Genomic DNA, 12,521 nt, shown 5'->3' on the forward strand with positions numbered 1-12,521 from the left:
GGGAGAGAGGGATATTGTACATTGTGCCACAACCCAATTACACAATGGAGATATTTTTATTCACTCACTTGGCTGTAAACACTGCTAAAGTGGCGCTAACCCACCGTTAGCTTTGCCTGTTAGCCTGTTAGCTTCTTGTTCGTGATACTGGCCGGAGACACCAGGGAAAGAACAAAAACAATCACATCATTAACACTTGCATTACCGCCAGAGGGACTACGGAAGGGATTTATTAAGTTCTTCTTTAAGGTGGAAGTATCTTTTACCTTAATCACAGTAGTAATTAATCAGAAATAAAACTTGCTGGAATTAATATTTGATTCAATACATTTTATTCCAACATGTTCACTTCTGGTAACTATATCCAACACACTGTAGTGTGCACCATCACATGATGTATTTTCAACCTTTGGCAATAATTGGAGCTAGAACAGAAAGAAAACCTATAGGTCCTTGGTGCATGACTGAATTCAGTAATGTAAAAAATAAAACAAAAAGATGGTTCATTAAAACCAGTTCTTCCCAAGCTATCAATGACAGTAATAATAGACTTCTAGAAAGTCTGTGATTTGATTTGTCGAACAGCGACAAGAGAAGCTGCCCCACTTTCAAATAATCCAATATAGCAATATAACAATGTGTCTCTGTGCGCCTCCCTCTTATTGCTGACAATGTAGCTGTTGCTGTATTTTTTATTTAACGCTTATCCTCATGGCAAAAAGCAACTCCAGAGAATGATGTGGGTGGAAATCTGGGACAAAATTAAAATCATGATCAAGGCCCGACTCCAAGCCTTTTTTCCCCAGTGTTGCTTATCAGACTATGTTCTCTGCTCTTTTTTTCAAGAGGCGGCGAACTGAACACCATTGTAGCAGTAGCTTCGCCGGCAACGCACCGGGGTTATTCACAGGTGCCTAATCCTTTTATTGCATGCTGGATCAGATAAGGAATATTAATTATCACATGGCAAAAAGATCAAATGGGGTAAAAAATAGTGGCGGGATGTGTGGTAAAGTCGCAGCGTGGTCATGTCCCCGGAGTGTGCAAGAAAGAAGCTCACAGACGTGTACCAACGCACAAACTGTTTAACACTTTTATAAATCAGGGCTGGAAATGGAGAGACCTGCTTACAAGTCAGATAAATAACGGCAGCTTCAAATTAATGCAGTGATAATAAACCAAAGGCAAAATGAACAGTGGGATATGAAAGGCTAAAAAGGGCAAGGCATTGGCATCATTCTTTTATAGTATTTATAGAGAAAAAGTAGTGAACTATTAGGAAGGAGGAGGAGGACAGGTAATTTCTTCATATATCTAGTATGTATTCTCAATATCCTCTTAACCCCTGCCTTAACCTAGTGCATGTTCACCAGTTGAGCATTGCAGTGAAACACCTTATTTGAAAAGCTAAGACCTTATGATCGTGATGGTTTCGTCCTTTTTGTGCTATCACGTTTTAGTAGCTTTTTTTGACATGTTTTGGCCACGGTTTTGTGGCTTGATCACAGTTACATTACACTCTAAAAATCAAAATGTGGCCAAAACAGCATCAAAAAAGCGTAACATAAAAAGCTGAAAAAGTGTCAAAAAAATAAAAAAAAAGTGACAAAAACTTTAACAGGGGACAAAAAAGTGGCAAAAGGGGACAAAAAATGGACAGAAGTGTTGAAAAAGTGTAAAAAAAACTGTTAATAAAAAGGACCAAAAAAAAGCGGCAAAAAAGTGACAAAAAGTGCTGAAAAAATGTCCCCAAAAAAGGGGACAAAACAGTGCTGAAATAGAACATAAAAAAAAGAAAAATGTTTAAAAGGCGGACAAAAAAGCGGCAAAAAGGGACAAAAAAGTCCCGAAAAGGTGCCAAAAAATGTACAAAAAAGGGACAAAGAAGTGGCAAAAATGGGACGAAAAATGTAAAAAAAAAAAAAAAAAAAAAAGGGGCTAAAAAAGGGCCAAAACTGATGAAAAAGCATCAAAAAACACACACAAATGCTTGTTTTTTTAAAAAGGGACAAGCGTCAATAAAGCGACAAAAAAGCTATTAAAACATGACAATAATGTGACAAAAACGACTATGTGATAACAAAAGTAAGGAAGAAGCTTAGATGAGTTTTATAGGTCATAGGTTTCAATTGAGGCATTACACTTAGCCTATTGGCTGTAAGCTCCAGCTCGAGAAACATTTAGATTTGGGTAAAACTGGAGAAAACGTGTTCAGTTAACGGATAAAGTAAAGTCATTTGAACGGAAAACTGTGACTGTGTTTATTTTTCTGTATAACAAGGTTTTGATGCCTGGTGTTGGAGTGTACAAGTCTGGTCACAGCAGCACCAGCTTTGAACAATTACAGTAAGGGCAAAGACCAAACTAAATTTGACCCCTCACTTTTTAAGTGCAAAAATGGCATTGGCAAATGGATTTTTTAGTCTTTCCTCCACTATTGTCTAGTGTTTACAGCAAAAGGTCAGGTGCCCTGTCTGGCAGTGGCTGAGGTAGTTAAATGTTGTATCCTCACCGGTCGCATTAGCCCAGGTACAAGGACACGCTCGGAGGTCATTAAACCGCAGTCCGATGCGGCCCATTTTGCTTGGCCCACAATTTCAGCTAAATCCTTTTCCAGGTCAGTATTGCAGCCTCATGCTACGCCAATCGAATCTCCTGCTCGGACTGAATTCAGTGCTCAATTCCTAGTGTTTTCCTCCCTCCTTTATGCTACTCTCGCATCTACATGACCACCAACCAACAAGCCTTTTTATATGAAAGATTCAAACACTGCGAGGTCGTGATTGAGAGCAAAGCAACGGGCCTGGAATAGTTGCACCCATGGGTTTCAGATAATGTAAAAGCAGGACCGTTTCAACAGCGGGGTGCCGTTTTAGTTGATGCTTCACGAAGTGCAGAAATGAGCGGATTTTTTCCTCGAGACCTGTTGTGGTTTACAAGGGAGAGAAATACTAATCAAAACACAGTGAATCACGGCCGAGTCGGGGGTAGAATAAATTTGTTTGGACCGCAGATGGCCCACAAAGGTATTCTGATTTATAGCGAGTAGCAGTGCATTACAGCTCTAAGTGATATATCAAATAAAGGCGCGGCGCGTTGGGGTAAATTGGTCGTACTTTGAGGCCTGGAAAAACCTGCTTTGTGTTATTCCGCTTCCTCTCCTAAATCTACTTGATAGGAATGAATTTCACAGCAGTTGATTAAGCCCGGACAGATTGTAGATTTATGGTAAGTTCTGCGCTTTTTCTCTCTTTAAACAATCCGTGTTAACTGCTGCCTGTGTATAGCTGAAGTCATTTCAGATTGATACTTCTTAAATAATGTCTCGGAACGGAAAGGCTTCGTAGCTGGGAGCAAGTATTAAAAACATTTCTGGAAGAAGTGCAGGAAATGTTGGTTTGAAGGCTTCTAAGCAAGAAAATAACAGATTCTGCAGTGAAAAGCACCCCATAACAAAAATATGTAAATTCATAAAAGGGATTGTCACAAGTAATTATTGTAATTACTATTCAATGTCACATAAATAAAACTAAATTTTTAGGGGCTCAAACATGAAACAAATGCTAATGTGCCTTTTGTACAGAAAGAATGGCTTCAGCACCATCATTCATTTGTTATTTTGTGAAATATTCATAAAGCATGGCAACTTCAATATTTCACAAATGAACAAAAGAACATAACAGGAATTTTATGGAGTTGAATGCTTGTGTACGCTCCAGTCGTCAAGCTTCTTGGAGTCCAGACTACTTTCTGAAACCTTTTGCTAAGTTAAAGGATCTGTCTCATGCTATTTCGGCCATTCCAAAGCAAAGTATAGGCATTTATATGATATATTGTACCACTACCACTATGGAACACTATTTTTTGTGATAAATCTTAGTATTTTCTGGAGGTAATTTTCCAACCCGGAAGATAAAACGATTGGATTCTGTTAACTCTGCCCCCGCTCTCCGCTCATACAACTTTAACAGTAGTAGAAATATAAATACCACAGTAAAAAGTGAAGTTAATAACGGCTTCATAAATGGCTAACACGCTTTTTGATTGACTCACCACTCTGTCCTGGCCGCTCCACCGGGTGTTTTTATTGTGGGTCTCGCGTTGGTTATAAAAGTGAATCCACTTTGGTTCTGGCCAAGATTGACCAAACATCCATCAGTGACAGTCACAGACAAACACTATATTGGCTGACAGTCGCCGAATCCTGGAGAGAAATTCCAACTTCTGGCGAGTGGCCCTTTTAGGAAGGTTGAATAAAGTCCTGTCCTCGTAGCCAAACGCGCTTTTCTTCGTGACATTATCGTTAGGTAAGAAAAAAGAACAGGTGTCCAGAGTAGGTTAGAAAGAGCTCCTTCTTCACAACTTTTGGTGCAAACATGACATCTGTTCAGACGCTCAGGGGGTGCATTTGTTTTTTTCTCTAGAGCAGGCTTCAGGAGGATTGCTGAGAACTGCGTGAATGAAGCAAAAGCTACTCAGGGGGTGTTTTTGGTAAGGAAATAGCACAGCAACATGGTTAAAAGCCCCAAAAAGTCGATTTTGCTTGATATAGGACCTTTAAAATTAGTTCTTAAATAATAGAAAGAAGTCAACATGCGTATTCTTTGCGAAGTACACAGAGGTGCAGAGGATCTGCCCATAATGTGCAGTGTATAGCAATTTGAAGGAGCAGGTTTATATGAATCAGTCTCATAACTGCTAATTAAACCCTGATTACTAACTTGGGGGATATTAATGCTTTTACTCTCAGTCATTATCCTCCTATTGACGCCAGATGCTCCACTGAATGAACCCAGAACGTAGCAGGCTTTACATACTAAAAATATGGATGTGTGTCTGACTGATGTGTTGTGAAACGAAGGTATAGTTTTGTATTTTGATCAGTCTCAAACGATGCACATTTAAGATTCAGGATTCCAAAAAAATTGTGAATAACACATTGCAGAAGGAATAACACATTTAACATCCCTGTTTTCCATTTTCCGAGAAAAACAAACTATAATTTCCTGTTACAGTCTTTATATTCGGTTAGGGTCAAAATGAACCGTAATACAATGAAATTAACCAGGCGTGTGTCCTGTTTCTACGTAATTGCTATAATTACCACCATATTATACTATGATATTATTTCCATCATATTCCCATGTTACTCGTTTTCTGTTTAGACATGTGCTACAGGGAAGCAAAAAGAACATGATTTTTATAAAACTGAAATGACTTACATTGTATCTCAAACGATCGCGGAGACTCCAAATTGGGTAATTTTGTGTCATCAACTTTAAAGTCATTTCTTTTGCTCACTAAATAACATCAGTATTATTTCAACAAAACACACCAAATGGCGTGCACTTTATGCAAAGTTTAGAATACAATACTTAAGCATTTATGTACTGTAATGCCCACTTTCATCATAATGATCAAAATACAAGTTTGTTCACCTTGAGAACAACTGAACAGCAGCCAAATACATAAGCGAATCAAAACAACACCCACTTATGCCAGTCTGGTCCCCGCGTCTGAGCTTGAATCCTGCTCATTTAATTGCTTCTGACTAACCACAAGAAGTCTAGCCCTTCATATAAATAAATCCACTGGCTTTTCTTTTCTCTCGCCTAATGACAAACCTCGCTAGCACTGCGGTACAAATACGAGCTGAGAGGCACAAAACACTAGTCATTCACGCGGCACAATGTGGGAGTTCTCATTAGAAGCGAGTTATCTGCAGCTCCCAGTCGCGGTGAACGGGCTTGATTAGACGGAGAGCGGCTAATGGCAACAGCGAGGGCGAGGTGTCACTCAATGCACATTAAAGATTTAGACGCGTGTGTGTGCACTGAGAATGTGTTAGTACCATGTGCAAGCAACTCGCGGCCGTGGCAGTGAATCGGGCCGTGAAGTGACAGGCGAAGTGATAGGGAGTACAATTAAAAGGACTCTAGAAAGGAGTTGTGTCAGTTATAGCCTGCAGTGCCGTGCGTTCCGGGGTAAAGGATTGGCTTCCCACGCCCACTTACATGTCAATAGCCGAGGTTCATGTCTTTACACTTTTGGTTTTACACAGCATTTACCAGATCAAACTGCTATAAGAGACTTGGGCCCAATCTCAATTCTCCACCTAAGCCCTTCCCTTCTGTTTCAACAAGAGAACATCGCTCACTATTGCGGTCCAAACCACTGTAATACATAAAGACGTTTTTGTCAATCCAGGGACAGAGCCAGCGTTGGCCCACTCTGCAGTCGAGTGCTACACTAGAGAGCTTGCTAAGCTAAGTAGAGCTAAGTAAGAAAACATTAGCAAATTCTGAGTATTAAGAAGGGGTGGGCCAAGACACAAATCCCATAAGACGAGATTTATTTTTGACATACTTTGTAATATTACAAATTACCTTTTAATATTACCTTTCACTGAATGATATGAAAATCAATTTAAAAGTGCAAACTAATATATTATGTAAACATTGGTGGGCATATCAGAGGCAGCTCAGTATAATAAAAAAAAATCTTGTGGGATCTCGTGGCTTTTAAATCTCACAAGTTCTTTTTGGACGAGATCATGGCCCATCCCTAGTATTTAGCCATCTCACCATGCACATAAGCCATATCGCATATGCTTAGGCTTAATCTATTATCTTCCTACCTTCCTTCCTATTTATCTGTCTAGATCTTTCAATCCATCATTCAATCAATCAGTCATCTGTCTGTCTGTTTAATGTCTAGCCATCAAACTAAAGACAACTTCTTGAATTGTTGCAGAAGCAAATTTATAAAAGTATCTAAATATTATATACCGTATATTCCGGACAAAGTCGCACTTTTATTCATAGTTTGGCTGGGGATGCGACTTATACTCAGGTGTGACTTATATATCAAAATACATAATGTCACGTTTGCTATTTTCCCACTGACAGCCGCTAGAGGGCGCTCTAGACTTGTGTATCAGTATCTGCTACTGCTGAACCACTGAAGGTTTAAAAAACTGTAAAGTTTGGAGTGAGCAAGAAACTTGTGAGGGACTGGAGAAAAGCAGAGGTTGCTCTTACTGCAATGAAGAAAAAAAAAGCTATTTGCAGGCTAAAAGTTAAGATGGCCACAGCTAGAGGAACGAGTTTGCAAATGGGTACTTGAACAACGTGATGCCTGGAGAGGCTTGTCAACGGTGCAGTTACGCCTCCATGCCCAGGTATTTGCCAAAGCTGGTGTGACTTATAGACCGGAGTGACTTATAGTCCGGAAAATACGGTACAAAAAATGTAATAATTAAATTAAAATATACAAAAATTTATATATTGTATATATTGGATTTTATCTTGTATATTGTATTGTAGTTTTGTTTAGAGCCAGCTTTTACCTTCTTTATACTTTAGCAGCAGCTCCCAGATTCCTCTTCTTGCATAAGGATCCACTCCAGCTGTCGGCTCGTCCAAGATCACTATTTTGGAGCCTCCAACAAACGCTATGGCGACTGACAGCTTCCTCTGCATGCCACCTAGAAAACATCATCTGTTTGAGTCAGGTGGCGTAAAGTAGATGCCCGTCTTGTCTTAAAAATTTCCACAAGACATCTGTCCACATTTGCTTAATACAGCAGCGATACTCGGAGGCGATTATACCATAAATGTGCCAAAATGCACCTCCATGTTTTATCGTCTGCGGTGTAAAATGATTGATGGGGCACAATGGATGTATTACTGGGGTGATTTGAGTCGCGTCACAGGGTCTTCAGAATGCATCCGATGTACTGCTAATGTAGTGGAAATGTCAGCATAGATCAACCTTGAAAGTCATATTTCAGTGGTTTCTCTCACAAGCAACCCGTGACTGGACAATTTATCAAGCAGGAGTTGCTCATGGCCTGCACACAATGAATAACTATCTCTGCAACACCAGGTACAAGGGACGTGCCAGTGTCTCGATGCCTATGTGCATGTAAATACGACACAATTAGGTTGGACATATAATCGAACAGTTCTGTGTCACTGCAATTTGAAATGTCAGTAAGAACTTGTTCTCTTAACCTGAACCAAGGATATTTCTCCAGTTTGGCCAAATCCACCCAAATCTAAAAGCTCCTTGAAAAAAAGAAAACTAGGATGAAGACGCAAAAAAAACAGGGACAAAAATGTAACGAAAACACGACGAAAAGAAACGAAAGAAAGCTACAAAAACAACAACAAAGCAGCGACTAAAGAGCGACCAAAACGTGCCAGAAAGCAATAATAAAAGTGACAAAAACGTGGCAAAAGAGGAACAAAAATGTGGCATAAACATGACAAAAAAAATGCAAAAACACAACAAAAAGACAACAAAGCAGTAACTAAAGAGCGACAAAAAGAAAAGACAGCAACAATAGCACAACAAAAGAGTGACAAAAATATGATGAAAACACGACAAAGAAGTGTCAAAAATGACAAAGCAGCAACTAAAGATTGGCAAAAACAATAACGCACTAAAAAAGTGACAAAAACATGGCAAAAGAGCTACAAAAAATTGAAAAAAAGTTTGTCAAAAACACGACAAAGAAGTGACCAAAAATCCTACAAAAAGTGCCATAAAAATCGGCAAAAACACTTTCAAAATGTGACAAAACTGCGCCAACAAAGCAACAAGAGAGTTGCAATCAGTTTTCTTTCAAATGAGCATTACACTGTTGCTCTCCTGTCAAGAAGCGTTTGGATTTGGCAAACTGGAGAGAACATCCTCGCTTAAGGCGGGAGGTAAGAGGTTAATGGGTTTATATGGACATAACAATGATTGAAGCAACACATCTCAAAAAGAACCATAGCCAGAAATCAGTTTTGTAACAATTTGTATTGGCCATTGTGGCTCAGTTGGTAAACCGTTGGCTCGCTGATCAAAAGGCTGGCGGTTTGAGAGCCCATTGGAGGTCAAAAAGCCTTGAGTAGTTACATGTTGAATAATGTTTCTATCCTTAAACCAAAACATACCCGACAAGTTCTTGGCCATTTCCTTCCTCTTGTGCGGTAACCCGACATCCTTAATCATCTGTTCCATCTCCTCTTTCACCTCCTCCTTACTGCATCCTTTCAGTCGGGCATAAAAGTAAATGTGCTCCTCCACTGTTAGCCTGTAATGGGGGGAATAATACCAGAGACACAGTCAGGGTAGCAGGTCAAAGGGAAGCTCCACGGACAAATACTTGCAGCATAACAGCATTTTATCATGGATGTCAGACATTACTGATACGTTTGTTAGAAATGTGTGGCAATGTACTTAGTTTGTTTCATTGTTTTATAGACTTTATTTTCTGCAAATGATCAGGAAAGACATCTACTCAGTACTCAGGCGGATTCGTATTGCAGGAAGAAATTCAAGTTCTGTGATGTTCATATTTTGTGTCATTGTTTTTAAAATGTTATTTTTTTGTTCTAAGCAACAGATCAAAACGCTAAAACAACAAAGGGAATTTTTGTCTTTTCTTTTTTTCCTCATATTTTCCAAGGATGCCAATATTAGCAGAGGGCACTGTGTTTAACCCTTCCTAATTCGGATGCCTTCACTGTCCGGAATTAATATTAATGAAAGTAATTTGCAGGTGCTTGGGCATAATTATGATGTAGGACTAGTGTCGAGCTGCAGGTAATCAGTTTGGGGAGGGAGAGCGATAGAGGGGACGCTAAGGTGAAATAAAATAGTTGCAAATGGCGTTATTATGAGTTTTTTTTTTCAGGGGAGTGGGTGAGCAAAGTTGAAATAGGAAGAGGATAATGATGTGTTGATGGGGAACATAAGCCAACACCCAGCCCTCATTATGAGTGTTGTTAGGCTGAAGAGTGATTTCTCATTCGTTTTATTGGGAGGCAGGACTAGACAAAAAAAGAACTCACTCGCTGAAGAGGACATTGTGCTGCGGGCACATTCCCAGATACTTGCGGATGGTGTCCATGTCGGAGTGGATGTCGTAGCCGTTGATGAGCGCAGAGCCGGAGGTCGGAGGGAACAGCCCAGTCAGAATGGACCTAGCACAGGGAAACAGATTTGAATTGAAAAGTTGTTTTGATTACCGTATTTTCCGGATTACGAATTGCTCTGGAGTATAAGTCGCACCAGCCAAAAAATGCATAATGAAGAAAAAAAAAACATATATAAGTCGCTCTGGAGAATAAGTCACACCAACCTTGGCAACAACCTGGGCATGGAGGTGTAGCTGCACTGTTGACTAGCCTCTCCCGGCAGCACGTTGTTCAAGCTTTTTTGTTTTCTTCATTGCAGTAAGAGTAACCACCACTTTTTGCCAGTCCCTCATAAGTTTCTCGCTCACACCAAACTTTCTTTCTACTGCTCAATTACCATTTTTTAAATCATCAGTGGTACAGGAGTAGCAGATACATAAGCCTAGAGTGGCCTCTTGCGGCTGTCAGTGTGAAAATAACAAACATATGGAATTATATATTTTGATATATAAGTCGCACCTGAGTTTAAGTCGCACCCCAAGGCAATCGAAAAGAAAAAAGGGCAACTTAAAGTCCGGGAAATACGGTAGACATTTAATTTAATTGGGTGATTTGCTTGTTCCAGTCTTTTACAAAGACTATAGCTGTCAGATTTAAACAGTTTAAAGTGTTAAACAAATGTTAATGACCCAATCTAAAGTGCAACTTTAATTGGACTAAATGTTCTTTAAAAAGTGGAGTGGAGTAAAAATGAACAAATTAACTGACTAATAAATTACTTTTTTTTTATCTTTTCAGAGAAGTAATGCATGTGTGTGTTCTTTTTTATGTACTTATTTCTCACTTACTGTATTGCCTGTAGTTAAAGGAATAGGCCACCGTTTTTACATACTGAGATATGTTCTTACCTTAGCTTTGACGAGTTCTTTAGTACCTGTCTGATCTTCACCCGTGCCCTCAATCACGTAAACACAGCGCAGACGGCATTAGCATTTAGCCTCTCCCTCTCTCCACTATAGCTCCAAAACAGGTCAAGATAGAAGCTACCGAGCTCTTCCCCGTTTTCCCTATTTAAATATGTGTTACAGTGTTACACTACAAAGTATCATTACACAAAATTAAACAATGTCGATTTTCAAAGTGGATAAAAGGGGGACTTATATTGTAAGGCGTAATAATGCCAGGAGTAGTTTGGCATCCGCACAGTAAAGTGAAGACAGACAGGTCCTAAAGAACTCGTCAAAGCTAAGGTAAGAACATATCTCAGTATGTAAAAACGGTGGTGGTGTTAAAACACTGCTACTCCAACATATTACTGAACAATTTGAGCTTATAGCAACCTACCTTAAATTACTAGCATCCCGATGTTAAGTCCTGCCAAAGCAAGAGTTTTCCAACATTGTACTGTGTAAAAATGTAGCATTTCTGACACTGGAGTCTTCTCCCTGCCCTACCCAGTTGTTGTGCTCCGTTATGTTTTGTTACAGTTACCCAGAGCTTCCCCTGGGCCCTTAGTTTTGCATCACTAGCTTTCTCCTGCTCATTCTATCCAGGCCAGTGGTTTCCATTTATTTCTTGTCATCCCCCGAACCTTTCTCCCAACTTCCTTTTTTTAAAAACAGCAATTAGATAACTCCCAGTGTAGCCTCACCAGCTGACTGTGTGTGATAAATGTCCTCCCTAAGAAGTCAGTCTTTGAAAGCAGTGACCTCTGAATTAATACGGCCCCAGTGCAGTCGGCATTGTGTACCGCTTAGATTAGGTTGTGCTGGTGAAATTACACACGGGCCGGGGCAAGAGTCTCGGCATGGCAGAGGTAGATACGGCTACATACATGGTGGTGGTCTTCCCTGCGCCGTTGTGGCCCAGGAAGGACGTGATCTGATTTTCGTAGAAGTCGACGCTCAAGCCGTCCACAGCCAGTTTCTTCCCGGTCTTGTAGATTTTGACAAGATTTCGGACAGATACGCCGGCTTTCACGTTGGGAGGCGGTTTCTCAAGGTACTCTGGAGGAGAGATAACATGTATTTATGTAGGGCATTCTGGACAATGCTTAGAGTCAAAGATTGCAGTGGTTTGAAGTGAAGAGCATTCTGCAATAACTGGAACGTTGGCATTCAATTCCACCATGTGTCCTTAGGTAAGACATTTCAACCACTTCGTCACCACTGTCGGTGTAAAAGTAGAACTGTGTAGTCTACTAGAAGGAGAACTAACTTGTTGCTCAATCCACAATTAGTTGTATTTAGAGAAGAGCAAAAGGTTTGTTGTCTTATTAGTTAGTTGTCATGGTCTGAGTCCTTCTTTATGTGAGGAAAGAGCGCACCAAGTTTACAATGAATCACATTATCAAGGTGTGTTTAAGTCAGAACTGCCCAAGTAAACAATATACTATACTGATTCCAAAACACTGTCTTGAGCGACTCCCTTGAAAGCTAATTGTAAATAGTTTTCCCCTCATATGCCTCCAGCACTATTATCACCCCGCCTGAAAAAAACAATGTGCTAATTCTTATTTGTGACCCATCCCAATTAGGTCGCAGATGTTCTTTGAAGCGCGAGATCCCTTCAGACCACAACAAGAATGTAACAAATACAGGGAGGTGAAAA

The 12,521-nt window shown here is 39.9% G+C and overlaps 2 protein-coding genes across 3 annotated transcripts in view; both read right to left on the reverse strand.

Moving 5' to 3' along the window:
- Positions 1–12,521, reverse strand: part of caap1 (caspase activity and apoptosis inhibitor 1) — a 228,911-nt gene that overhangs the window by 165,185 nt on the left and 51,205 nt on the right. The gene's annotated exons all lie outside the window — the stretch shown is intronic.
- The window catches only part of LOC306980995 (phospholipid-transporting ATPase ABCA1), a gene marked incomplete at its 3' end in the record, with an annotated part of 176,433 nt that overhangs the window by 116,584 nt on the left and 47,328 nt on the right, over positions 1–12,521 (reverse strand). Inside the window, exons 18-21 of the mRNA XM_079580541.1 lie at positions 11,746–11,917; positions 9,846–9,977; positions 8,946–9,085; positions 7,349–7,486 (exon numbers count right to left, since the gene is read on the reverse strand). Of these exons, the coding sequence (XP_079436667.1) occupies positions 7,349–7,486; positions 8,946–9,085; positions 9,846–9,977; positions 11,746–11,917 (582 nt within the window). The remainder of the gene's footprint in view (positions 1–7,348; positions 7,487–8,945; positions 9,086–9,845; positions 9,978–11,745; positions 11,918–12,521) is intronic.

The sequence above is a fragment of the Gobius niger genome (genome assembly GCF_951799975.1).
Source record: "Gobius niger genome assembly, chromosome: 21".
Classification (NCBI taxonomy): Eukaryota; Metazoa; Chordata; class Actinopteri; order Gobiiformes; family Gobiidae; genus Gobius; species Gobius niger.